We start from the raw sequence: 25,667 nt of genomic DNA on the forward strand, positions 1-25,667 counted from the left end.
GTGGTACCACGCCGCAGCAAGTACAACCCACTTTGCTTCCAGGTGTCATTGTCCAAGTTGGTCCAGTGTGTCCACTACCCCTGGTTCCGGACAGCAGTCTGATAAACGAAGGTGATCTGAGGACAGAAGAGGTGGACCTAGAGGTACAGCCTCTGTAAATCGTATTTGAAGTGTCTGTTTAGTGCACCACAATACCTTGTCTTGGTTTTGCTATCACCTATTCCTGAATTGTGATGTCTCTCACTGTAATCTTCTATGTCATGATAATGAATTGATGGCTGTAAAGTGATCTCCATAAAACTGGAAGTGTAAGGGTATTGAGACTCATTGGCCAGAGTAAAAACTGCCGCATTTCATGAATATTTTTAAAAATAATAAGTAGAAAAAAATTTAATATTTCAAGAACTTAATTTTAACAAAATAATAAAATCAGAGGACAAATACTGACTGTGTTTTCAACATCTACATAAAAGATCTTTTAATAAATTCCTACTTTAGATGAATATGTATCACTGCATCAACAATGTGCTTCCTGTTCCATGTGCACTGCTCTTACATAAAAATCTTTAAGTCTCTTCCAGGTGGAAGCATGGGCACCTGATTTAAAACTTGCAATGATTTCCTACTCCACCAAGAACAGTTTTAACATTATGCTTAGCCGTGTTAAATTTTTCACACACCTTCTATCATCCAACTATCACCTTCTTTTGCATCTAAAACTATGGTCCATATTCATCACAAACAGTGCACTAGGTGCAGTTTGCCCGTGAAGTCTGCAGAGGGCGCCAGATTCACGATTTCTGGCGCTTGTTCTTTGTCGTGCAGGCGGCGCCAGATTCATAGAGTGCAGCCACTTTTTTAGAAGCACCTTTAACATGGGGAGTGGGACACAATTTTCTCGGACACTGCGTGATAAATGTGGCGCGCACCGGAATGCCCATTTCAGTGCAAAATTTTGCGTCGCATAGCTGCTGCCACACAAATGTGTCTTGAACACTTTATGATTACATGTGCAAGCAGTATGCACTGAAAAGGACAAGCAAAGTCAGACAGAAAACTGGTGCAGGAGCTTTAATAAATGTGGGCCAATGTCTTAGCAGTTGGAATGCTTGCTACCCTATTAGGGATAATACAAGACTCTTGTTAAGACCCTTATAATAGATTTTGTATTTGGGCCTAAAAAGTTCTGATTATTCTAAAAGAACATTGGATCTATCATGAAATTAATATTGTTCTTGTTATGTACATATCTATTTTTCAGATGTCACCATGAAAGTTTCCCTTAATAACTGCTCTTCTAACAGCATCCCCTTTAATCTGAACTTGAATGACAACCTTATGGAAGTGCCATGTGATGTGTTAAATCAAACAGGAGGTAACATTAATGTTTCTGGATGTTTAGCCCCTGGGCTAGCAGCCATTGTTGGGTCAAGATGTCCAAGCACAGTTTTTTTAACCTCTCTTTTCAAAAGTCCTAACTTTAAATTTTTCAATCGTCATAAATAAAGTTGAAACAAAAAAAAACAACGCTCTTAATTTCCTTTAAACCCGTGGCTTCAGTTGTCTATTGTTTCAAATGTATTTATTATTAAATAATAATTTTATTTTCACCCGGGAAGTGAGCTGACCAATTTTCCCACTCCTCATGTCAGTCATCATCGCCGTATGATGGCTTGCTTTTTGTGGGTGGAGTTGAATATATTTTTAATGGTGTTTTAGAAAGTGTTTGAAATCCTTGCCCTGAGCTTATGACCTTACTGGCTAAAATCACTTTGGAAGACCTTTAACTATCTATGACATTGCCATTGGTGCCAATATGCACCATAACCAGTATGTTATAACCAGCCCCTAATCCGTGATATGCCAACCCTGAGCACCATGAAATTAGAAGCATTGCCAAATGTTTCACCTTTGTTTATTATTCAAAAGACAAAAAAAGGATTTTTATTTTTATTTGAAGTCCTGCACCCGGGAAGTGAGATGACCAATTTTCTATTCTGCATTTCAGTCAGCATAGTAATATCAATGCCTGCTTTTTGTAGGTTGGCATTGCCATAATGGCTTCAAAGGGTCCAGGACCCTCTCATACACACAATGGGGGTCATTTACTATTTACTATTCGCGTTTTGCCGACGGGTTATCCGAAAATTTCCGATTTGCGCCGATTTTCCCTGAATTGCCCCGGATTGAGGTGCATCGGCGCCGGTATGCACACGACGGAAATGGGGGGGGGCGTGGCAGTACGAAAACCTGACGGATTCGGAAAAACCGCCGCATTTAAAAAAAAAAAATGTCGCTAGACACGCGCTTACCTGCACCCTGCCTGGCTTGGTGTACTCCAGTGCATTCCGATGAACTTCAGCGCAGCAGCGACACCTGGTGGACGTCGGAGGAACTACCTTAGTGAATCCCGGACGGACCCGAATCCACCGCAGAGAACGCGCCGCTGGATCGCGAATGGACCGGGTAAGTAAATCTGCCCCATTAGCTATCACTGCATCTTGAAATGTCCGCTCTATTAACATCTTAACACTGTGTGCTGTGTTAATACAGTGCAACGTGGTTAAGGCCATATGGAGAGAACTCAAAAGCTATAGAATGACAGCAAGCAGAGCTCTAGAAAACCGTGAGAAATTGATACAGAAAGAATAGCGGAAAATTGCAGTATTTTTCATCATAGAAACAATAACATTAATTTGCCAAAGTGGGAACCTGCATATATCAGTTTATTTTTCTTTCTTTTAGATGGAGCAATATTAATTGTCTACAGAGATCTGAAATCCATTCAAGTCATAGCAGTTGATGATGGCAAGACTGTCAATTCAAGGTTGGTCACTGGTGCCATTACAAGAAATCTAACATCAACTGGTCGTAATGTGACTTTTCAGCTTGCTCACATTCAGGTTTGTATAGTAGGGCTCGGCGTTGGTTAATAGTTTAGGAGAATACTTGTGTTTTGTGTGTATAAGAAAAATATGGTAAAAACTTCAATAAAAAGGTTTTGATTTAAAAAAAATGTAGGCGAAGAATGGATAATGTAGGATAATGATGCATAATAAAGGGTTCACACTAGTAAAATAGGAACTGTACAACACTCCACTTGCTTACAAAATATATGGTGCTGAAGTAGGATAACCAATCCCTCAACAATATATAAAGCAAAGTTGGCTCTCATAAAAATGATGCAAAATTAGAACATTTATTTAGAGCATCGAATAGCATTCCAAAATAAATGTGTGACGTTTCGGTCTAAACATAGACCTTCATCAGACATGGATTACAGGTTGTAGAACAGAAAAGGTAAATAGGTGACATCGCGGCGAACAGGCAGAAAGGTAAAGCGGTGCCTACCGCTAGAGTAAGAAAGCCCTTTCAACTAGTTTCGAGAAAAAAATCAACAGGTTCAACAATTACTATAACCATATATCACACAAAGTTCCAGTGTGAGGTTGGAAAATGATTTACCGTGACAAGCAATCTTTATTCATTGTTTACTACAAATTACAACCTGTTCTTACATTCCCTGGTATCTCAGTGTATTATAAGGTAGATACTCATGCAAAAAGTCATTGGTTTGAATCAAGGAGAAGCCATGCATCATGCATGCTAAACTGCGTTATGTGAGTGCCATGACAGCTGGGAGAATAAGAAATGAAGTTCTCCCTTCCATTCCAAAGCCACGAGGTGGATGTCCAGGCCAAATATTGAAGTCAACAAGTCAGCTGACCACATGGTCTATCAATTATGATGCAACAAATCATATCCTTCATAATAATAGTAGCGTAGACTAGTACTGTGTTAGCCATATGGAGCTGAAAAAGATTGAATAAATCACGCTATACATTTTTGAGGCTAACTGAGTATATTTGGAGGTGAACTTACGAGGATACTAGTTCTCTTTGTCAGACATGATATTATGGAGTGTAACACTGCAGGGACTGTTGTAGCACTAGGAGCTGCATACTTTAGTAAGCAGCTACTAGCGCCATTTTTAAGGGTAACAGGTCCTCTTTAAGACCACTTAGTAAGGTGTTAAATCTGCAATAATTTATACTCCCATTCTTTCTCTCTGTGTTACTGTCCCATTAAAACTGTAATCTGCAAATCTTCCATAGTGTGATCTGCTCTGGATGTGCAGCCACTGGGAGATCTTTCCATTTTAATGTCAGATCAGTGTGAGTTCATATGATGATGTCTCTGGCCTTTTTCCCCCCACATAGAGGCCTCTGGTGGGACACGGTACAGGTACACTACATTGGTAGACCTACAGGAAGGTCCCCTTGATCTCATGGGGGTTTCAGGGCACTTCAAAAAACTATTTGTTGGTTCCCAGAAAGACAGGAGAGGGAGGACTGGAAATAATTCTTTTAGTCTCATATCTTTATGAAGAATGGGTTGGAGTTCCCTGGCAATACGACGTAGGATCTCCAGTTGTGGGCTGTAAGTGACTACTAAGGGTACTCTGGCCTCCTGTTGGGTCTCCTTATATGAGAGTAACCTGTCACTGTTGATGGCTGCTACTTTGCTTATTTGGTTGCCTGTCACTTTTGGTTGATAGCACAACTGGAGAAATTCAGACCTGTGCTCCAGGATGCGTTTTTCCAGGTCTGTCTTGTCTGAGCAGAAACAGTTGTAACGTACAGCCTGACTGTATATGATGGATTGTCTTGTGTGTTTGGGAAGGAAGCTGTTCTGTTGGTTTGTGAAATATTGATGTGGTGGTTAAACAACAGTTTTTAATGTGTGTGTGGTGGCCATAAAGTGTATTTTATTATCTGTGTAGCTTAATTTCAGATGGTTGGGTGGAAGATTTTGCAGCCCTCATGGAATTGAAGTGCCTCTTCACCTATAGTCCGGATGATAGGAATATCATGAATATAACAGAGGTAGATCATGGGTTTGGTGGTGCATGTAGAAAGGTATGTACCTTCTAATTCAGCCATAAAAAGATCTGCATACTGTGGTGCACACCTAGAACCCATTGATGTTCCCATCCTCTCCTAATGAAAAATAGTCATGTGTGAGCACAGATAGTCCTTTGACCCACTCTGTTGGTAGGTTAGATCCATACTTTTTGCATTTGCATTTAGTTCGGGAAAATATGTGGTTGTTGATTTGTGCAAATAATACTTGTGTTCATAATAGTGAGATTATAGACATCCATGCTTTCATTGTACAATGCGCATTACTGGAAGAAACCTGGTAATAACTTATGTTTCACATCTGAAGCTGTCGGATACTTAGCCAGGATCAATGGTGGTCAATGATAAGATATATTTGAGTATACTACAAGAGGGGTTGTGTACACTTGGGTGATACGTGTATGAAAAAGATGATAGTGTTCCAGCATCATTGGTTACATTGGTGAAGAAATCATTCAATAACAATAAAGTACAGTTGCTGCATTGGTCCAAAACTCAACAGAATTAGACATATGTGGGTTGAGTTAAAAAAAAATAAACTATGGGGGGATGTATCATGCACTGGCACATGATGTGCATGCGTATGATTCAAACCCTGCCATGATTTATTAGGAGTCTCCAGCCTCCTGATAAATATCCGGCCGTGTGGAACTGCACTAAAGCCTGCGCCCCCGAGCCTGGCACCGTCCTTCCCCACACAACTGCTGAAGAGGGTGGAGTAGTCTTAAAAGGAATTGTGACTAAATCATCATGTCTTGTACGCCAATACTCAGGCCGTGATATATGCCAGTATACATCAACATTGGGAATGCGTAGAAGAAACCTGGGATCAGATTTTGTTAGAAAGCGGGGGACATGAGGATTAGCTCTAAAAAGAGCTATCCCCACATCCCATACATGCACCTACCACCCGTTCTACCTTGATAGGTAGAATCGTGGTGGTAGGTTCCCTTTAAAGCAGAAGTGGATGGTGAGATATGGGACATCTCTCCATCAAAATTTTGTTAACCTTTTGCTTGTCACTGTATATTATGTGCTTCAAATGAGTCAATATAGGTCAGTGCTTCAAGAGTAAATTTTTCGTTTTTGCCCCCATGTCAGAGGTACCGTTGGTATATAGAGGTCATGGAAATAATCTCTACATTGACCTTTGACATACTTAGGTGATTTCATGATTTCTCTTTTGGGCTGTTTATGGCGCACTTTCAACCTTTCTCTTTTTTTCTCTTGCTTTATTTCTTGCTTCTTCCCAAAATACTTTTTCCACAACTTTTCCCAGATTCAGATTTTGCGTCTTATTTGTGAAGTTGTCTTTTTTATTTGTTGTGTTGTGTATATTTTATTGTGTCGCTGCTTAGAGCAGGTAAAAGGTGGTTTTTATTTTTTCGACTCCTTCACTTTTATTACTTGAATTATGAATTCAGTTTGATAATTTCGGTTAGAAATGTCTTTGACCTTTATTTTATTTTTTTGTGGTTATTTTTGCAGCCTTAATTTTGGGACTAATCACAGCATATAACTTCACTGACCGTTTGTGACCCAGAAATATTTAATACAGTGACAATTCAGAGACTACACTGTCCCCGTCTGCTGCTGTGTGCATTTTAATGGCTAGAGATGTACAAAGCAGAAGCAATGTAGGGTAGATGCAAGCTGCTGTGGATTCTGGAGAGGTTGTTTTCCTTTTATTTAAAAATCAGCCTGAGGCAGACTGTAGTATGTTAGTAGTAAATAACCCTACCATAGGTAATGGGAATTGTCTTTGTAGTTTCAACTTTTTAAGTTTTAGTTTCATGAAGCCTGACTTGGGCCATGAGTGAAGACTGTCAGCAAATACCTTATATTGTTTTCATTTCAGGAACTCAAACCTTCATATAGACCGACCTGTAATTTCTGGGACACAAATAAGAATAATTGGAGCGAAGAGGGATGCACAACTGAATATTCCAATTCTAATGACACACACACAACCTGCTCCTGCAACCATTTATCCAGCTTCGCGATACTCATGGCACCATCAGGACTTAAGGTGATAAAGGGTGGGGTTCAAGAAATGCTTTAATCCAGCCATGTATTGCTTCTGCTCACTTTTTGACTAATAAATACAAGTGTTTCTCAAAAAACTAGAATATCAGCAAAAATATTTTTTTTTCCGGTAATCAATGCAAGAAGTGAAACTCATATTATATAGCGTCATTACAAACAAAGTGGACTTTTTCAAGTGTTTATTTTGATGACTATAGTTTACAGCCAAGGAAAACCCAAAAGCCATTTTTCTTTCAATTCAAATTCATTCAATTAGAATAGTTAACCCAAAAACCTGCAATGGCTTCCTAAACGTTTTAAAAGGTCCCTTAGTCTGGTTCAGTAGGCGACACAATCATAGGGGAAAACTGCCGACTTGACAGATGTCCAGAAGGCAGTCATTTATATACTCAATAAGGAGATGAAGCCACAACACGTCATTGCTAAAGAAGCTAGCTGTTCACAGACTTGTTGTATAAAGCAGATTAATAAAAAGTTGAGAGGAAGGAAATAATTAGGTATAAAAAGGTGCATAACCCCAGCCATGATAGGATTGTTAAGAAAGTGCCATTTAATAATTTGGGGGAGATTTGGAAGGAGTGGACTGCTGCCTGAAGAGCTGCAATACACAGACATATCCAGGACATGAATTAAATGTATATAAAGTTACACTTCTTGTTTCTACCAAATCCAGGACAAGGGCTACAAATGTCGCCTTCCATGTGTCAAGACGCTCCTGACCAATAGACATCGCCAGAAGCGTCTTACCTGGGCCACGGAGGAAAAGAACTGGACTGTAGCTCATTGGTCCTAGGTGTTGTTTTCAGATGAAAGTAATTTTAGCATTTTATTTGGAAACCAATATCCCAGAGTCTGAAGGAAGAGTGGAGAGGCACAATCCAAGCTGCTTGAGGTCTAGTGTGAAGTATACACAACGGGTCAGATTTACTTACCCGGTCCATTCGCGATCCAGCGGCTCGTTCTCTGCGGTGGATTCGGGTCCGGCCAGGATTCATTAAGGCAGTTCCTCCGACGTCCACCAGGTGGCGCTGCTGCGCTGAAGAGCATCGGAACGCACTCAAGTACACCGGCCTATCCTGGATGAAGGTGAGTGCAAGCTCCGCGACACATTTTTCTTTTTTAAATGCGGCAGTTTTTCCAAATCCGAGGGGTTTTCATTTTCCCCCCGATTTCCGTTGCGTGCATGCCGGCGCCGATGCGCCACAATCCAATCGCGTGCGCCAAAATCCTGGGGCAATACAGCGAAAATCGGCGCAAATCGGAAATATTCGGGTAACATGTCGGGAAAACGCGAATCGGGCCCTTAGTAAATGACCCCCAATCAGTGGAGCTATGCTATCTGCTGGTGTAGGCCCCTCGGTGTTTTATCAAGACCAAAGTAGGCATAAGCGTCTACAAGGAAATTTTAGAGCACTTCTTGCTTCTCTCTGCTTTTTGGAGATGCAATATTCTTTGGCTGTAGCCATAATCTTCAACATTAACAGGAATACACACTGGAACACTGATTGCAGAATCAGCTCCTTTGATAACCTCCTTTTTATGCTGTGTCTATCATTGCTAAGTAATGTTTAATGCTTCTACTTTTTTAACAGGAAGATCATGTTCTTGATATTGTTTCTGAAATTGGCCTGAGTTTATCTGTTTTCTGCCTGCTGTTGTCTCTTCTCACGTTCCTTCTCTGTCGCACAATGAGGAGCGCTCACACATCAGTGTTGACAGCTTTGTGCAGTTGTCTCCTCTTGGGACAAATTCTGTTTCTGTTGGGAGTCCATCAAACACGACACAAGGTAAGATTTCCCGACCCAAGTCTGTCCTATACATGCAATGCAGGACAAAAGAGGAGCAAAATATACTGCAAATAACTGGTCTCCCCTGTAGCTAAAATGATGAGGTGCATGAGGAAATTATATATTTTACTCTCTGTGTATTCCTAACTTAGGAGTTCAGTAAGTGGCCCTGTTTAGTTTTCGACAGCTATTTTTAGGGTTAGAATTATAAATAAAAATTGGGGCTCAGAGGTGACACACTACAAACACCCAGAAACAGGAAGGACCAAAGAGAGAGATAAGTTTGATGTATTCAGTTTTATTAGTGAGGCAACGTGTTTCAATGCTGAAATGGCGTCTTCATCAGGCGAAAAAGCAACTGTTAAAAAACTAACAGAAAATAAAAAATATATAAAATACAATGTAATAAGATAAAAGTAAAAAAAAAATTATAATAAAATTAAATTTATTAATATTTATAAATTTTTATTACTATACATATATGTATATATATATATATATATATATTTTTTTTATTTTTTTTTTTTTTTGTGGGGCATTGCTCTGGTAGTTGCTTTGTAGCAGTGCAGAAAGCAGGGACACACGCAGAGTTAAAGTCCAAAAATCAAGTGTTTATTCACACTTCCTTGTCAAAACACAAATTCAGCCTTGGCTTAGGCACATAACAAAGAACAAAATAAATCCTGCCCGGCTGGGCACTGCCTAATACAATAACAGCCCCTAACTTTACATGTACCAGGCTGCCTGGCACACACTCTTGGCCAGCTGAATATCAGGAGGCACTCAGTAACCTTTGCTGTGTGAACACAGTCCAGCCTTCAGCTCTCCAGGTAGGGCCTCTCCTACGGCTTCTAGCCTGTAGACTAAATCAGGCTCTAACGAGGTCTGTGACCCGCACCTGTGGGCTATATAGAAACCCAGGACCGAAGTCCGGATGGAGTAGGAGTCCCACTACTAGCCTACTCCATAATAAGCAGGCCCAGTACGGACATTACAAAGGTGTCTATGCTAGCTAGGCCAACACAGACAAAACAGAGTACTCCTGCTTACCACATGTCTGCATTAACCCTTGGGTTACTACAGACAAATCCAGGGCTTTTACCACACACCCTTCATCTGCCTGTATGACAGATAGCGGTTTTCCCAAATGACACCTTTCACTTTCTCACAATATTTATAATTTTCTTTGTTTATATTTAATCATTATTGTCTGTTTATTTTGTACTGTTCCTATTTGGCCTGATGAAGATGCCATTTTGCGGTTGAAATGTGTTGCCTCCCCAAAAAACTGAATACATCAAATTTTACCTCTCTCTTTGCTCCTTCCTGCTCCTAGGTGTTTGTAGCGCGTCACCTCCCAGCGCCAACTTTTATTTTTAACTCCTACCATACACTGGGTTTTCCCAGCAACAACTCAAAATCAGCTAAATCAGACACCGACACACAAATTTGGCGACCTAAGCTCATAAGCCTCTCTCTCTAGATGCATACTCATCTACTGAAGGATTAATAGTTACAAACTTGAAATCCCCATTCCTTACTATCGGCACCCAATCTGCTTGTTCTTTTTCCAATAGTGGCAATGGGGGAAAGAGAGTCAACAATTTTATTTTATTTATGGCATGCTTTAAATTTTGCAACATTTATAAAATAAAATTATTTTTAAATAAAAATTACTCCCACGAATGCTATTTTTTTTTACAGGTATAGTAACTGTATGTCTCATATTCTTCTGCTTTTTATAACTATCTTCTCCATAACATGCAGATTCTCTGCGCTATCATTGCCGGTGGACTCCACTTCTTGTTCCTTGCAGCATTTTGCTGGATGTCCATAGAGAGCATTCTCTTATTTATGACCGTCCGTAACCTCAGAGCTGTGAATTATATGACTTCTCGTCGGTCAAATTTCCCAGTGATGTGTTTGCTGGGTTTTGGGGTCCCTGCCATCATTGTGGGAATAACTGCAGCAATAGAGCCAAATGGATATGGTACACACAGATAGTAAGTCACTTTTATATTATCATTGTGTTATCTCTAAGGGTATTTTGCAAGATAATGGCTGCTAAACGTCTTCTTGGTTACCAGACGCAGAATGTACCAGCAGCAAGGGATTGATGTGATTAGCTGCTTAAAGACGAACCACTCCTTACCCTCTGCTGCATCACTGCTGGAGTAGCGTGGTTCAACTGGATGAAAGCACCTCACCAAGCCGGTGATAGCCGGTGTGCAGGCACTCTGGCTACAGCCAAAATATGTGCCAAGTAACGTTGTCCTACCTGACAGTCTATATGAATATCTATACGATACCCTAGTCTTTTGCCTCTGTAGGAGCATCATGCATCTGTTATTGATGTGATAATTCATCAGAAGGTAGACAAATTGCTTAGTACTGAATTCTTTGTAGTTAGCAAAACAGCATGGTGATGAATTCAGTAGTAAGCGGGCACCTTGGGACAGTGGATAGGAGAAATATTATAAAAGGAGAGTTAAAGCACACCTGTCATCAGGTCTCTGCCACTAGTCCTGTCACCTCTACCTGTTGGAGCAGCTCACAAGGATCCCATCCCAGCCTTTATCTAGTTATTTCATACATTATTCATTGTAAAATCATCTATTCTTTATCATGTAAATGAGGCTGGTCACATGGTCAGAGGCAGTGATGTCACCCCTGTTACCCCTCCCCTCTCCTCCCCCTGCTCATGTCTGTGTGTAATGTATAGTAAAGCATGGCTAGTGTGTGTGCTGCATCTGCTGACATGCTGCCTCCTCCTAATATACAGGTGAGAGACACAGACATCAGCTACACATGAATCTGACATGTTCTGCTGTAACATGGCTGCCTGGAGCTGCTGTATCTTTCACATACACACACACACATGCACACACACACATGCACACACAGGCTGCAGGAGGCGTGGCCACCAGCACCAGGGGGTGTGACTGTGCCTCCCACTCATGAATAAGGTGGACAGCTTGAATATACTAATGCTTCATTGGACATTTCACAGGTCATTTGCAAACAGCTTTAGGACCTCATTGCTTAAGTTTACAGGCATGTACAGGGACAATGACGGGATAGAGGCAATGCTCTCTAATGGCAGTTTATGAAAATATATTTAGTTTAGTTATTTTGCATGACGGGTTCTCTTTAAGCACAACACAGGAACCACTCCCTTTGTTCAGTGAACCAACTGAGCCACTCACTTAGCCTAAAGCCCCTATCACACAAATGTTTTTCATGCTCAAGATTCCCAGTAGCCCACCATATTCAAGGGTCTTTTTCAGACAGAGCTCAGTTTTATCATAGAAAAGACAGACCACATTCATCTGTTTTTTCACATGCATGAAAATCTCACAAACTTGTCCAAATCTGAAAACTGAAATCTCATGCTGCGTTCATAAGTGGCTTTTGCCTTGTGTTTAGAATTGCCAAGCAAAACACAGTGGGTGGGCCTTTTCCTGATCGCATATGCGTTTCCATGAAAATCCATATGCGATCGGCCTGAGGTCCGCCCAAAGAGGTTTTCTTTGTGTTTCTAAACTCAAGGCAAACACCACGTCTGAACACAGCTTCATGGAAACGCCAATTTTTCCACAGACCAAACTATGATGAGACTTCAGTGAAACTTGGACATTTTCAGCATTGCTCAAGTGGAAAATACCTTTTTGATCAGTCCCCATAGGCCAGGGGTCTCAAACTCAATTTACCTGGGGGCCGCTGGAGGTAGATTCTGGGTAAGGCTGGGCCGCATCAAGTTTTCCACACAAAATGCGCTTACAAAATATCATTATTCAGATTCAAATGTCATGGCGTCTCCCAGCGCAAGGAAAGCCCCATGCTGGGAGACGTGTTCTCTCTATGAACGCGTCCTGTGCACCGAGGGGTCCCAAGCTCCTACCGCACTGAGCCCAGGACACTCCACCCCCCCCTCCCCCCCGGTACTTGCCTCCCATCGAAGAAGATGAAGTCGCCGCTCTGACCTGCACCAAGTGCGTTCAGAGCGCCGACTTCATCTTCTTCAAGTACCGGAGGGAAGGGGATTAACCGGTTACGGGCCCTTTCCTGTTTTTTCATGTCCATTTTTCACTCCCCACCTTCAAAAATCTATAACTTTTTTATTTTTACACGTAAAGAGCTGTGTGACGGCTTGTTTTCTGCGTAACAAATTGCACTTCATAGTGATGGTATTTAATATTCCATGCCATGTACTTGGAAGCGGGAAAAAAATTCCAAATGCAATGAAAATGATGAAAAAAAACGCATTTGCGCCATTTTCTTGTGGGCTTGGATATTACGTCTTTCACTCAGCGCCCCAAATAACATGTCTACTTTATTCTTTGGGTCGGTACGATTAAGGGGATACCAAATTTGTTATAGGTTTATAATGTTTTTTACAAAAATTAAAACCTCCTGTACAAAAATTATTTTTTTGATTTTGCCAACTTCTGGCGCTAATAATTTTTTCATACTTTGGTGTACGGAGCTGTGGGTGGTGTCATTTTTTGCGAAATTTGATAATATTTTCAATGATATCATTTTTAGGACTGTACGACCTTTTGATCACTTTTTATAGATTTTTTATATTTTTCAAAATGGCAAAAAAGTGCCATTTTCGACTTTGGGCGCTATTTGCCGTTACGGGGTTAAACGCATTGAAAAAACGTTATCATATTTTGATAGATCGGGCATTTTCGGACGCGTCGATACCTGATGTGTTTATGATTTTTACTGTTTATTTATATTTATGTCAGTTCTAGGGAAAGGGGGGTGATTTGAAATTTTAGGTTTTTTTATTATCTTTTTTTTTTAACTTTTTTGTATTTTTATTTATACTATTTTTCAGACTCCCTAGGGTACTTTAACCCTAGGTTGTCTGATCGATCCTATCATATACTGCCATACTACAGTATGGCAATATATGGGGATTTTCCTCCTCATTCATTACAATGTGCTATCAGCACATTGTAATGAAGGGGTTAAAACGAAATAGCCTCGGGTCTTCGGAAGACCCGAGGCTACCATGGAGACGGATCGCCGCCCCCCGATGACGTCACGGGGAGCGGCGATCCCAGGTAAGATGGCGGCGCCCATGCGCCGCTATCTGTTTGAGTCTGCCGGCAGCTTTGCCGGCAGCCATCGCTGTGAAAGCACCCGCGATCGGTGCTAGCACCGATCGCGGGTGTTACCGGTAAGCCTTTGCTGCAATATGCAGCAAAGACTTACCGGCTATGGAGAGGGCTCAGCCCGTGAGCCCTCTCCATGCAGCGCGACCCGACCGCCGCCGTGAATACACGGCGGGCGGTGCTTTTCCAGGTGGGGGCCGCAAAATATTGTCCCGCGGGCCGCAGTTGGCCCGCGGGCCGCGAGTTTGAGACCCCTGCCATAGGCCATCATCTTACACGTGAAAGAGCCCTCACATAGATGTTGATCTTAGGAATACTTGCTGTGAGGTGCACCAGAATTATCTTGTTTGTCAGAATTGACATTTACCTCATTCAGGGTGTGGAGATGATTTTTCTGCTAAAATCTGCAAAAATTTTCTGGCAAACTCTAGGAAATCTTTTGGTGCAAGGTGTCCCCATCCTAGTCCACTATTCTTTAAAACTATTAAGTGTAGATAAAACCAATACATGATATGTCAGCCCAACGAAAGCTTTCTTCTTTTCCATTGCTGAATGGATAGAATGTATTCGGGGAATAAACTGTAAGCGAACCAAGACTAAAGGATCTGTTATGTAATTTTATCTCTAGAAACCCCACCACTGTGTTGATGGGGTGATCATCTACATTGTAGCCATAACCCTTCTGTGGGAGGATAGACAAAAACTGCTTTTTTGTGCTGCTCACTGTATGCAATAAGGAAATCTCTCTTATTACCTCTACAAAGCACTAACCTTTTTTGTAAAGGCTAAAGCAGACATACATATCAACATTAGCAAGCTCTTTTTGTAAATAACTTTTATATTTATGTAAATTAGGTAGACATGCTTAAACTGTATTTCCAAAGCTCCTCCAGGCTTCAGCTTCATTTCTGCACGCCCATCCCCCACAGCAGTTCTACCATGCCCTGCACTTCCACCTGCTATTCACTGTGGCCAATGCTTCCAGGGAAGCTTAAGCAGGGGCATAAAGCAAAAAAATAAACATACTGCAGTTGTGGTATTATTATTATTGCAAACAGATGCAAAGTAAAACTTTTAACTAAAAATTTTACATGCTAACTTCCGCTCTCATCAATAACTGCTGCCTAAAAATTGAAATGAGCTCAGCTATACACAGAGGACACCATCACATGACTTCCCCTTCCTTCCTTCAGAGAGAGCAGGGAGCAGCATCTCCTGTACAGCTCCTCCCTCCCTGCTGATATCAGCTCACCAGGCTGTGACCTCTGAGAAGGAGCAGGAGGAAGAGCTGTACAGGAGAACAAAGGTGGGGCTAAGATCTGAGGAGTGAGTAACACAGACAAGGCACATGTTGTTTTTTGAAATGCATCCAAACCAAAGCCCAGCCCCTGTGACTACCCCAGGATTTTGTCAGGGTGCAAGGTAAGCTATAACACAATTATATTGTAATGCAAATGCATAGAAAAGGCAGAGAGGCATTTTTGTACTGCAGGTGTCATGGGCTTCTGCAACTTGTCTCTAGTGAAAATGAGGTCCCTGGTGACAGGTTCCCTTTAATACAACTCCTTTAACCCCTTCACGCTCCGTGACGGATATATCCGCCATGGAGCTGTGAAGGTTGTATGAAGAAGGCTCACGGGCTGAGCCTTCTTCATACAGAGATGGGCTTTGCTGCATATCGCAGCAAAGACCCATCGCTATCACCCGCGGTCGGTGCTTGCACCGATCGCGGGTGTTAACGTTTTCTTTTCCGCCGGCAAAGTCGCCGGCGGCACTTTAACTTTGGCGGCGCATGGGCGCCGCCATCTTATCTCCGTTCGCCGCTCCCCCCGAACGTCATCAGGGGGCGGCGATCGGTTGCCATGGTAGCCTCGGGTCTTCGTTTGACCCGAGGATACATGGCTTCTGCACATGCATTACAATGAGCCTGTGTATAGTGAGCAGAAATGCCATATACTGCGATACAGTAGTATTACAGTATATGGCAGGAGCGCTCAGACCATCTAGGGTTAATGTACCCTAGAGGGTCTAAGAAATAGTGGGGAAAAAAAGAAAAAAAAAGTTTAAAAAATTTAAAAAAATAATAAAATATTAAAAGTTCAAATCACCCCCCTTTCCCTAGAACTGATATAAAATATAATAAATAGTAAAAATCACAGACACATTAGGTATCGCCGCGTCCCAAAATGCCCGATCTATCAAAATATAAAAACGGTTATTGACGGCGGTGACCTCCAGAACGGCAAATGGCGCCCAAATGTCCAAAACGCGACTTTTACACCTTTTTAGATGACATAAAAAAATGTAATAAAAAATGATCAAAATGTCGCACAGACCTCAAAACGGTAGCAATTAGAACGTCGGCTCATTTTGCAAAAAATGACACCTCACACAGCTCCGTGCGCCAAAGTATGAAAAAGTTATTCGCGTCAGAAGATGGCAAAATTTTTTTTTTCTTTTTTGTACACATTCTTGTAATTTTTGAAAATGTATTAAAACACAATAAAACCTATATAAATTTGGTATCACCGCGATCGCACCGAACCAAAGAATAAAGTAGAGGTGTTATTTGGAGCGCAGAGTGAAAGTCGTAAAAACTGAGCCCACAAGAACATGATGCACATGCAGTTTTTTTAAATTTTTCCACATTTGGAATTTTTTTGCAGCTTCCCACCACATGGCATGGAATAATAAATAACATCATGGGAAAGTAAAATTTGTTAAGCACAAAATAAGCCCTCACACAGCTCTATACACGGAAAAATGAAAAAGTTACGGATTTTTGAAGATGGAGAGCGAGAAATTAGCGAAAATACCCTGCGTCCTTAAGGGGTTAAGATAAACAAAACATATGATAATCCACAATAATGGTTTACCTTGTATCTCATGCTTCTTACAGCTGTTGGCTCAGCTCCAGGTATACAATTTGGAGTTTCCTTGGTCCAGTTGCTGTATTCATCATTGTGAGTATATACTGTAGTATCACGCATTCTATAAAACATTAAGAGCTGCATCAGCTACTAATAAATTCCCCACAGGGAATAAAGCGATTTTGTTTTTTAGGACTGATAACAATGGTCCTCAAAAGTTTGTGAGGCTTTTAGAATTTCTTTTATGCTTCACAAAGGGTCACACCCGATACTAAAGGCAAAGGTTCACATACTTTTACCACTCATAATTATGTGATATTAGATAATCTTTCTCAATAAACAAATGACCAAGTCAATTATCTTTTATTTCCTTGTTTTAATTGGCTATTCTTGTACTTTTTAATAATGACATAAAATGTAGGTTTTGGTGGAGTTAATGCTCCACTCATTACTCTGGTACCGCTTTTACTTACATATAAACCTCAACTAAGCATTTCCCATCTAAATATTTTATCTCATCCCCTTTCTTTCTAGACAAACACCATCCTTTTACTCTTCACTGTCGTACTCCTCAGGAACAGGCTCGCCACTCTGAACACCAATGTGTCCACCCTGAAGAACAGTAGGTGGGTGTACAAGGCGGTGAGAAGATGAATACATGGTTATTTCTAGTAAATACACCTGTTAGTGCAACATAGAAATAGTGAATTAAATAGTACAATTTATAAATAAGTTTATAAATACATTTTCAGTTTCCAGTCTTTATTTTCCTTTCTCTCCTCTTTAGGTTACTGACATTTAAAGCATTGGCTCAGCTATTAATTCTCGGCAGTACTTGGGCTATTGGTTACTTTCAATTTGGAAGCGGGTCCCAGATCATATCTTACATATTCGTCCTATGTAACAGTCTACAAGGCGTCTACATCTTCCTTGTACATTGTGTGTTTAACACCCAGGTAACAAATCCTTGGGAAGGGTCATCTTAAAAATAAATATAATGCACATCTGCTAAACTATAACTTACTATCCCATAGCAAAAATGAAATCAGCACTCAGGCCGTGTAATGTGTTGACTTAATACCACAATAACTGTACCATTATTAACTTATAGAGCTTAAATAGTATGCAGCTCCCCAATCGAAGCACCCTGGCTGTGCAATGCTGAGCGTCTCCTATTACAGCTGTATTCCTGTGTATTCTAGAGACTGTGTAATCTGGACTTCCACTATAACAGTAGTCTTGTTGCGTAGGCTGGAGCATCCCTTATAACAGTAGTCTGTGTAGTCTGGACTGCCCCCTAAAACAGCAGCCTGGCTGTGCAGTCCACATCGCCACTATATATAATTAAAACAATCTGTACAGTCTGGAGGGAGCATATAACATCATACTGCCAGTGTAATCTGGATCTACACAGCAGTCATGCTGCATGGTGTGCAGTTTTCCTCTATAACAGCAGTCTGTTTCTTTAGTCTGGAGTGCCATTCTAACAGCAGTTTGGCTGTATAATCTGCAGCTTTCCCTGTAAGTACACTCTGGCTGTGTAGTCGGTAGCACCTCAATAAAACTAGCCTGGTTGTGTGTCCTATAGTAGCAGCAGGATGGTTGTGTAGTCTGGAGACCTCCAATAACAGCAGTCTCATTTTGTAGTCTGGAGTGACCCCTAAAACAGCAGTCTGGTTGTGTAGTATGGACCACCCCCTTTAACAGCAGTCTGGTTGTGTAGTATAGACCACCACCTTTAACAGCAGTCTGGTTGTGTAGTATAGACCACCACCTTTAACAGCAGTCTGGTTGTGTAGTCTGGACCTTCCCCTATAACAGTGGTGGCGAACCTATGGCACGGGTGCCAGAGGTGGCACTCGGAGCCATTTCTGTGGGCACTCAGACCATCACCCCAGGATAGAGTTCACCAAACAGGACCAAATCCACCAAGTCCCAGGCAACTTAAGAGATGCTGCTCTCAGCGATATTTTAAAGCAACACTTCATTGGCTGTTAGGAACTGCGGGAAAAGTGAGAAGGTATTGAAATGAACTGCAATATCTTTGGAGGTCGTCCTGCTGGACCAACCATACTTCCTGTACAGAGAGACCCTGGAAAGAAGCTACAACGAGAGTCTGAATTTGCTCTCCTTCTTCAAACTATATTGGTGGCCTCAGGGGGGGCGATACAATTGAAAGTTGTGGAAGAACAGGTAGCAATAAGTTACTGCTTAAAATGCCATGTTGGCACTTCACGGAAGAATAAGTGGATTTTGGTTGTAATTTGAGCACTCTGTCTCCAAAAGGTTCGCCATCACTGCCCTATAACATCAGTCTGGAGCAGTTGATGTGTTGTCCGGAGGGACCCATGTTACAGCAGTCTGGCTGTGTTGTCAGGATCACACCCTAATAACAGCAGCCTGGATAACATCCCTATTACAATAGTCAAGCTGAATAATCTGGAGAACCCCACATAAATGGAGTCTGGCTGTGTAGTCTACAGCTAGAAAAAATGTAGAAGAAATGCAATGTAAACGTCTGGGGGCAGGGCTCAGCCTAATCACATTTGCAATTCCATTGAAACACATGTGATCAGTAATGAATCTCCAGGAGAAGTTTTAGTGTTTTATGACCGTGTAGTATATGTGTTCTAAAGGTTGTCCTGGTGATGTTAATATAAAATAGTATACTAAATAGTATCATTAGGGGGTTATAGGGGTTATTTAGATGATGTCTGTGTGCCATCCTTTTTTTTTGCGGATGCTAAACAGACCCACTGTTTCCTAAGGGGCTGTTCACATGTCCATTTTTTTCACAGTTGTGTAGACAGTAAGAAAAAATTGCTGAATATTATGTCTCACATGTGGACCATGTTCAGCCATAGAAGTCAAAGGATCTGCAAAAAAAATGGATGGCACATGCATGACATCCGTATGCAGAGTGTTATTTCTACAAATGTTGCAACCAACTGGGCAGGGCAAGAAGTAGATTAGAAACCCATCAGCTCTTTTTGCATACAGTATGTGATAAAAACGGATGACGTACGGATACAATATGGACTGATCACAGACATCACGTCCGCATTTTTTACAGATGAACAGCAGCAACGCTGTCTGAATGAGCCCTTATTTTTTTGTCTTATACATTTTTATTAATTTAACTGTATTATACGCTTAAAATATAATAATAATCTCAATAATAATAATATCCTTTATAATAATCATTATTATAATCTCCATAATAATAATTATCTCTGAGAAGATCCCTCTCTATATACCAGTGCATAAAGCCTGTGTTACAGTGTAACAGTGAAGTTCTTAGTTACATAAAATCCTCCCATTGACAGCCACTAAGCCCATGGCCTTTGGCAGTGTGGAGGTTGTGGGTTCAAATCTGGTCTGAGCAAAAAAATATTTAATTCAATTAGAGACCCTGTGTCTGGGGAAGCCCTGGGAGATGTAGAGACCCATATATGAACAGATGGTGATATCTCCCTGATGACGTGGTCCCTGCTCTGCCGCTAACACGACACATCTACAAAAAGGATTCCCTGCCCAATGTCTGGAGATACAAGGAGTCTGTGAAAGTCATTCAGTACCGCAAGTAACAGAAACCTAGCATTGAACCATTCTATCGTTTAAGTACCGAGATTTTGATGCATCGTGCAACTCTATGCATAATATTTGTGAATCATCCTGTAAGAAATAGACCATAGTGCCAAGTGATTGCTCCATTCCATTGGTTTCTTTATTTGGGGCTATTAAAAAGTGTAAGAACATGGGACCTCTGGAGGATTCTCTGGTATTCTGATAAGCCAATTCAACCCTGAACTCAAGATCATCCATGTATTGTGCCCTTTCCTGTGTTTAACAGGTGCGACAAGAATACAGAAAATTGTTCAATAGATCTCGAAAAGGAAGCAAGCAGTCATCCAATGACTCCACCCCGCACAACATCACTAAATCGGTAAGTGTGCACTAGAAGGTTCACTTGCGCACTTCTCTCCCATCTTTAATTCTAATTCTCTATTTTTTTTCTCCTTAGATGAACCTAACTGAAATGTCTAAGCCTATGAATGACCAGAGTGACCAGAAAGTTGTCTCTTGGACAAAGTAAATATTGGTTATGGAGGATAGCCAAATGTGAGGTCATGAGAGCACAAGCTTTGCACTTTTCATCTTCAATCTCCTGTTCAATGCAAGATTTTATTTTTGTACATGTAAAAACACAATATGCATAATAGATACGACCCAGCACAATTTTGGCCATGCCCAATTGCTAAAGACAATCTGTCTGGGCTCTCAGCAGGGCTATGCTTCATTAAAATCGTTTGCTGACTGTGACCTCATCTCATCTATAGCACTTATACCTAGGGCACAATGTTTGGGGGGTTAATAGTTCATTTCATATGAACCTTCAATAAGACCTCCTCAAAGGATGCTAAATAAGAGTGCCTTCTAGATGCTCAAGACAAGCAAGCAATATGACATCTCAGGATAGCAGCCCTGCTAATTCCCCATATTGGCCCTGTGCAGGGGGTTGACAAAAATGAGGTTCCTAGTCCATAGTTAACATTTTACCATTGTGTGGCAAAATAGTATGGTGCAGCTTTGTTAACTACTTAATGACCGCCCTATAGTATTTTTACGGCAGTCATTAAGGGTCCATCTTCTGATGCGCCGCCTTTCTACGGCAGCGCGTCAGAAGAATATTTTGGGACATCGGGTCCTGCTAGTGCAGCCCAGACCCGGCTGGGTTCCACCTCCTGGCAGGACCCGGCTGTATGTAACTGAGCGTGCGCAGCGTATTGCAGTGTAAGGGCTTTAACAACCGATCGCATGAATGCTTGTTCAAGCCCAAGAGTGAAAAAGTAAAAAAAAATTACAAAATCATTAGAAATCTTTTTATTATAATAATTAAATAAATATATAAAATAAAAGTCCCATAAATCCCCCAGTTACATACAAAATGCAAATAAATGTATATAAAACACAAAAAAGTACATTTTTGGTATCACTGCGTCCGTATTACCGTATATACTCGAGTATAAGCCGACCCGAGTATAAGCCGAGACCCCTAATTTTACCACCAAAAACTGGGAAAAACTACTGACTCGAGTATAAGCCGAGGGTGGGAAATGCATTGGTCAACCCCCCCCAGTAGTATACAGCCTGCCAGCCCCCATGTAGTATACAGCAGCCCCCAGTAGTATACAGCCTGCCAGCCCCCATGTAGTATACAGCAGCCCCCAGTAGTATACAGCCTGCCAGCCCCCAGTAGTATACAGCCTGCCAGCCCCCAGTAGTATACAGCCAGACCCTAGTAGTATACAGCAAGCCCCTAGTAGTATACAGCAAGCCCCTAGTAGTATACAGCAAGCACCTAGTAGTATACAGGAAGCCCCTAGTAGTATACAGCAAGCCCCTAGTAGTATACAGCAAGCCCCTAGTAGTATACAGCAGCCCCTAGTAGTATACATCAAGCCCCTAGTAGTATACAGCAAGCCCCTAGTAGTATACAGCAGCCCCTAGTAGTATACAGCAAGCCCCTAGTAGTATACAGCAAGCCCCTAGTAGTATACAGCAGCCCCTAGTAGTATACAGCCAGCCCCTAGAAGTATACAGCAAGCCCCTAGTAGTATACAGCAGCCCCTAGTAGTATACAGCAAGCCCCTAGTAGTATACAGCAAGCCCCTAGTAGTATACAGCAGCTCCTAGTAGTATACAGCCAGCCTGCCACCACAGCCCTTAAAAAAATAAACTTATATACTCACCCTCCGATGTCAGCGCGGCTTACTGATGTCCCCGATGTCAGCGCGTACCGTCTTCTTTCTTCTCCGCGGCTCCTCTTCTTTCTTCTTGATTCTTTCATGGAAGCGGCCATGTTTTCTTTGTGGCCGCGCATACTATGATGTCAGCAGCGGCCGCGTCTTAGTATGCGCCTGCTAGAAGAAAACACGGCCGCGTCCATGAAAGAAGCAAGAAGAAAGAAGAGGAGCCGCGGAGAAGAAAGAAGACGGAACACGCTGACATCGGGGACATCGGTAAACCGCGCTGACATTGGGGAGCAGCGCTGACATCGGAGGGTGAGTATATAAGTTTATTTTTTTTAAGTGGGTAATTGTTTTTTTTAATAGACTCGTGTATAAGCCGAGGGGACGTTTTTCAGCACATTTTTTGTGCTGAAAAACTCGGCTTATACACGAGTATATACGGTAATCTGTCCAATAAATCGAAATCAAAATTGAACGAATATTTAACGTGAACGACGTTTAAAAAAAAAACCAGGAAAAACTTCCAGTCTTTTCATCAAATACCATCACAAAAAATGTTCTAAAAAGTGTTCAAAAAAGTTATGCACTTTAATATGATACGACTGAAAAGAACAACTCTTTTCGCAAAAAATAAGCCCTCAACCAGATCTGTCAACAGAAAAATACAGAAGTTATGCCAGTGAAAGTTTGTAAAACAATGTGATTTTCTCCAATATTGGTTTTGCTCAATAAAATTGAGCAAAGATAAGAATAACTATATAAATGAGGTATCACCGCAATCGTAGTGAACCAGAGAATAAAGATAAAACATTAGTTTTACATTGCAGTGAGCAGGGGGGAGGAGTGCTACAAATCGCAAATAAAAATTGATGATTTTGTTTGTGTCCCCCTTTTAATAGTTAATAAATCTCATAAATAAGCTATAGGCACCCAAAATTAATTAATTATATAAATGTATCTCACCCCGCAAATAACAAGCCCTTATATGTTCACAGTAACCAAAAAAATTACAATTTTATAGCCTATACATTGTGACAATACGAATCTGCTTTGAATGGCGCTGCTTTATAATAATAATTCTTTATTTATATAGCGCCTACAGATTACACACACGAAGAGAACATACAAACTCTTTGCAGATGTTGACCTGGGTGGGTCTCGAACACAGGTCCCCAGCACTGCAAGGCAGAAGTGCTACCCATTCAGCTTTGATCCTATGCCCGGCCATGCTCCCATACAGCAGGTTACCACCACATATGGGGTATCGTTACACTCAGGAGAAATTGGGCATCAAACTTTGCAGAGCATTTCATCATTATATTTACTATGAAACAGTCAGTTTTGACCTAAAAGAATGTATTTTCTAAAAAAATTCAAAAGTTTCTAAAATCGCAGGTCCATATTGTTTTAACCCATGTGTAACACTTAAAGGGTTAATAGACTTAACTAAGTTGTTTTACATACGTTGAGGGGTGAAGTTTCTATAGTGGGGTAATTTCTGGGGTTTTACTATTATTTAGGCCTTTCAAAATCACATGAAAGCTGAGTGTCCCTCAAAATGTAATGTAATCTTCTTAAAATTTCCCAAACCATTCCTGAACATTTTCATCAGTGCGACAGAGTAACATACTGCAGCTCACAAGATACGAGGATCGGACCTCTTATTTGGTAAAAGGTTGGATCGATTAAAACCTTCGCAACATAATTTTTTTAATAAATAGTATGAATAGAAAGGGGCTGGGGGGAGGATTATGGGACATATTTGGTGGGGGTCTTTTTGGGGGGTGACAGGTCCCCTTTAAAGGGAGTCTGCATCTTCTTGCAGCATGTTGTTGAGAAATGCACAGTAATATTCAACAGGAATGTATTATTTTGGTCCATTATGTTATTTCTAAGATATTACCAGTTCATTCTGTATGCTAATGAAGCAGTTGGTGAACGAAAACCATGTCCTCAGCACGTGGACCATTGCACTTCCCTCTTCTTCCAGTTTCGCCCCAGGTTTTCCATGTGACAAATCTAGTACAGGTGGTCCCCTACTTAAGGACACCTGACTTACAGACGACCCCTAGTTACAGACGGACCTTCTGGTCACTGTGACCTCTGGTGAAGTCTCTGGATGTTACTATAGTCCCAGACTGCAATGATCAGCTGTAAGGTGTCTGTAATGAGGTTTTATTGATAATCCTTCTTCCCTTTAACCCCTTAAGGACGGAGGGTTTTCCGGCTCATTTCTCGCTCTCCAACTTCAAAAATCCATAACTTTTTCATTTTTCCGTGTACAGACCTGTGTGAGGGCTTATTTTGTGCGTAACAAATTTTACTTTCCCGTAATGTTATTTATTTTAACATGCCGTGTACTGCGAAGCTGAAAAAAAATTCCAAATGTGGAAAAATTGAAAAAAAAACGCACGTGCGTCACGTTCTTGTGGGCTCAGTTTTTACGACTTTCACTCTTCGCTCCAAATAATACGCCTACTTTATTCTTTGGTTCGGTGCGATCGCGGTGATACCAAATTTATATAGGTTTTATTGTGTTTTAATACATTTTAAAAAATTAAACGAATGTGTACAAAAAAGAAAAAAATTTTTTTGCCATCTTCTGACGCTAATAACTTTTTCATACTTTGGCGCACGGAGCTGGGGGAGGGGTCATTTTTTGTGAAATGAGGCGACGTTTTCATTGCTACCATTTTGAGGTCTGTGCGACATTTTGATCATTTTTTATTTCATTTTTTATGTTATGTAAAAAGGTGTAAAAGTCGCATTTCGGACATTTGGGCGCCATTTCCCGCCTCGGAGGTCACCGCCGGCCGTAACCGTTTTTATATTTTGATAGATCGGGCATTTTGGGACGCGGTGATACCTAATATGTTTGTGATTTTTACTGTTTATTATGTTTTATATCCGTTCTAGGGAAAGGGGGGTGATTTGAACTTTTAATATTTTATTAATTTTTTTTATTTTTTAAACTTTTTTTTTTATTTTTTTTTTCACTATCTTTTAGACCATCTAGGGTACATTAACCCTAGATAGTCAGATCGCTCCTACCATATACTGCAATACTTCTGTATTGCAATATATGGCATTTTTGCAGCACATTCATTACAATGAGCCACTGGCTCATTGTAACGAATCTGCAGCTGCCAGATAGCCTCGTGTC

At 41.1% G+C, this 25,667-nt stretch overlaps 1 protein-coding gene and 1 long non-coding RNA gene across 7 annotated transcripts in view; one reads left to right on the forward strand and one right to left on the reverse strand.

Moving 5' to 3' along the window:
* LOC140127922 (adhesion G protein-coupled receptor E3-like) overlaps positions 1–22,490 on the forward strand; it is a 72,676-nt gene extending 50,186 nt beyond the window's left edge. Inside the window, exons 11-20 of the mRNA XM_072149140.1 lie at positions 1,262–1,375; positions 2,746–2,903; positions 6,781–6,951; positions 8,561–8,755; positions 10,523–10,758; positions 16,781–16,844; positions 17,286–17,377; positions 17,539–17,707; positions 20,605–20,697; positions 20,776–22,490. Of these exons, the coding sequence (XP_072005241.1) occupies positions 1,262–1,375; positions 2,746–2,903; positions 6,781–6,951; positions 8,561–8,755; positions 10,523–10,758; positions 16,781–16,844; positions 17,286–17,377; positions 17,539–17,707; positions 20,605–20,697; positions 20,776–20,847 (1,364 nt within the window). The 3' untranslated portion in view covers positions 20,848–22,490. The remainder of the gene's footprint in view (positions 1–1,261; positions 1,376–2,745; positions 2,904–6,780; positions 6,952–8,560; positions 8,756–10,522; positions 10,759–16,780; positions 16,845–17,285; positions 17,378–17,538; positions 17,708–20,604; positions 20,698–20,775) is intronic.
* Positions 1–25,667, reverse strand: part of LOC140127925 (uncharacterized) — a 282,936-nt gene that overhangs the window by 105,806 nt on the left and 151,463 nt on the right. For 2 of the 6 annotated variants that reach the window (XR_011855084.1, XR_011855081.1), the window contains 2 exons: positions 16,758–16,872; positions 9,034–9,124 (listed from right to left, as the gene is read on the reverse strand). This is a non-coding gene — a long non-coding RNA (uncharacterized lncRNA). Of the gene's footprint in view, positions 1–2,187; positions 8,726–9,033; positions 9,125–10,632; positions 10,719–16,757; positions 16,873–25,667 lie in introns of those variants that run through there. The other 4 variants (XR_011855086.1, XR_011855085.1, XR_011855082.1 and 1 more) reach the window with 3 other exon arrangements.

Source organism: Engystomops pustulosus, chromosome 4, assembly GCF_040894005.1.
Source record: "Engystomops pustulosus chromosome 4, aEngPut4.maternal, whole genome shotgun sequence".
NCBI classification, from domain to species: Eukaryota; Metazoa; Chordata; class Amphibia; order Anura; family Leptodactylidae; genus Engystomops; species Engystomops pustulosus.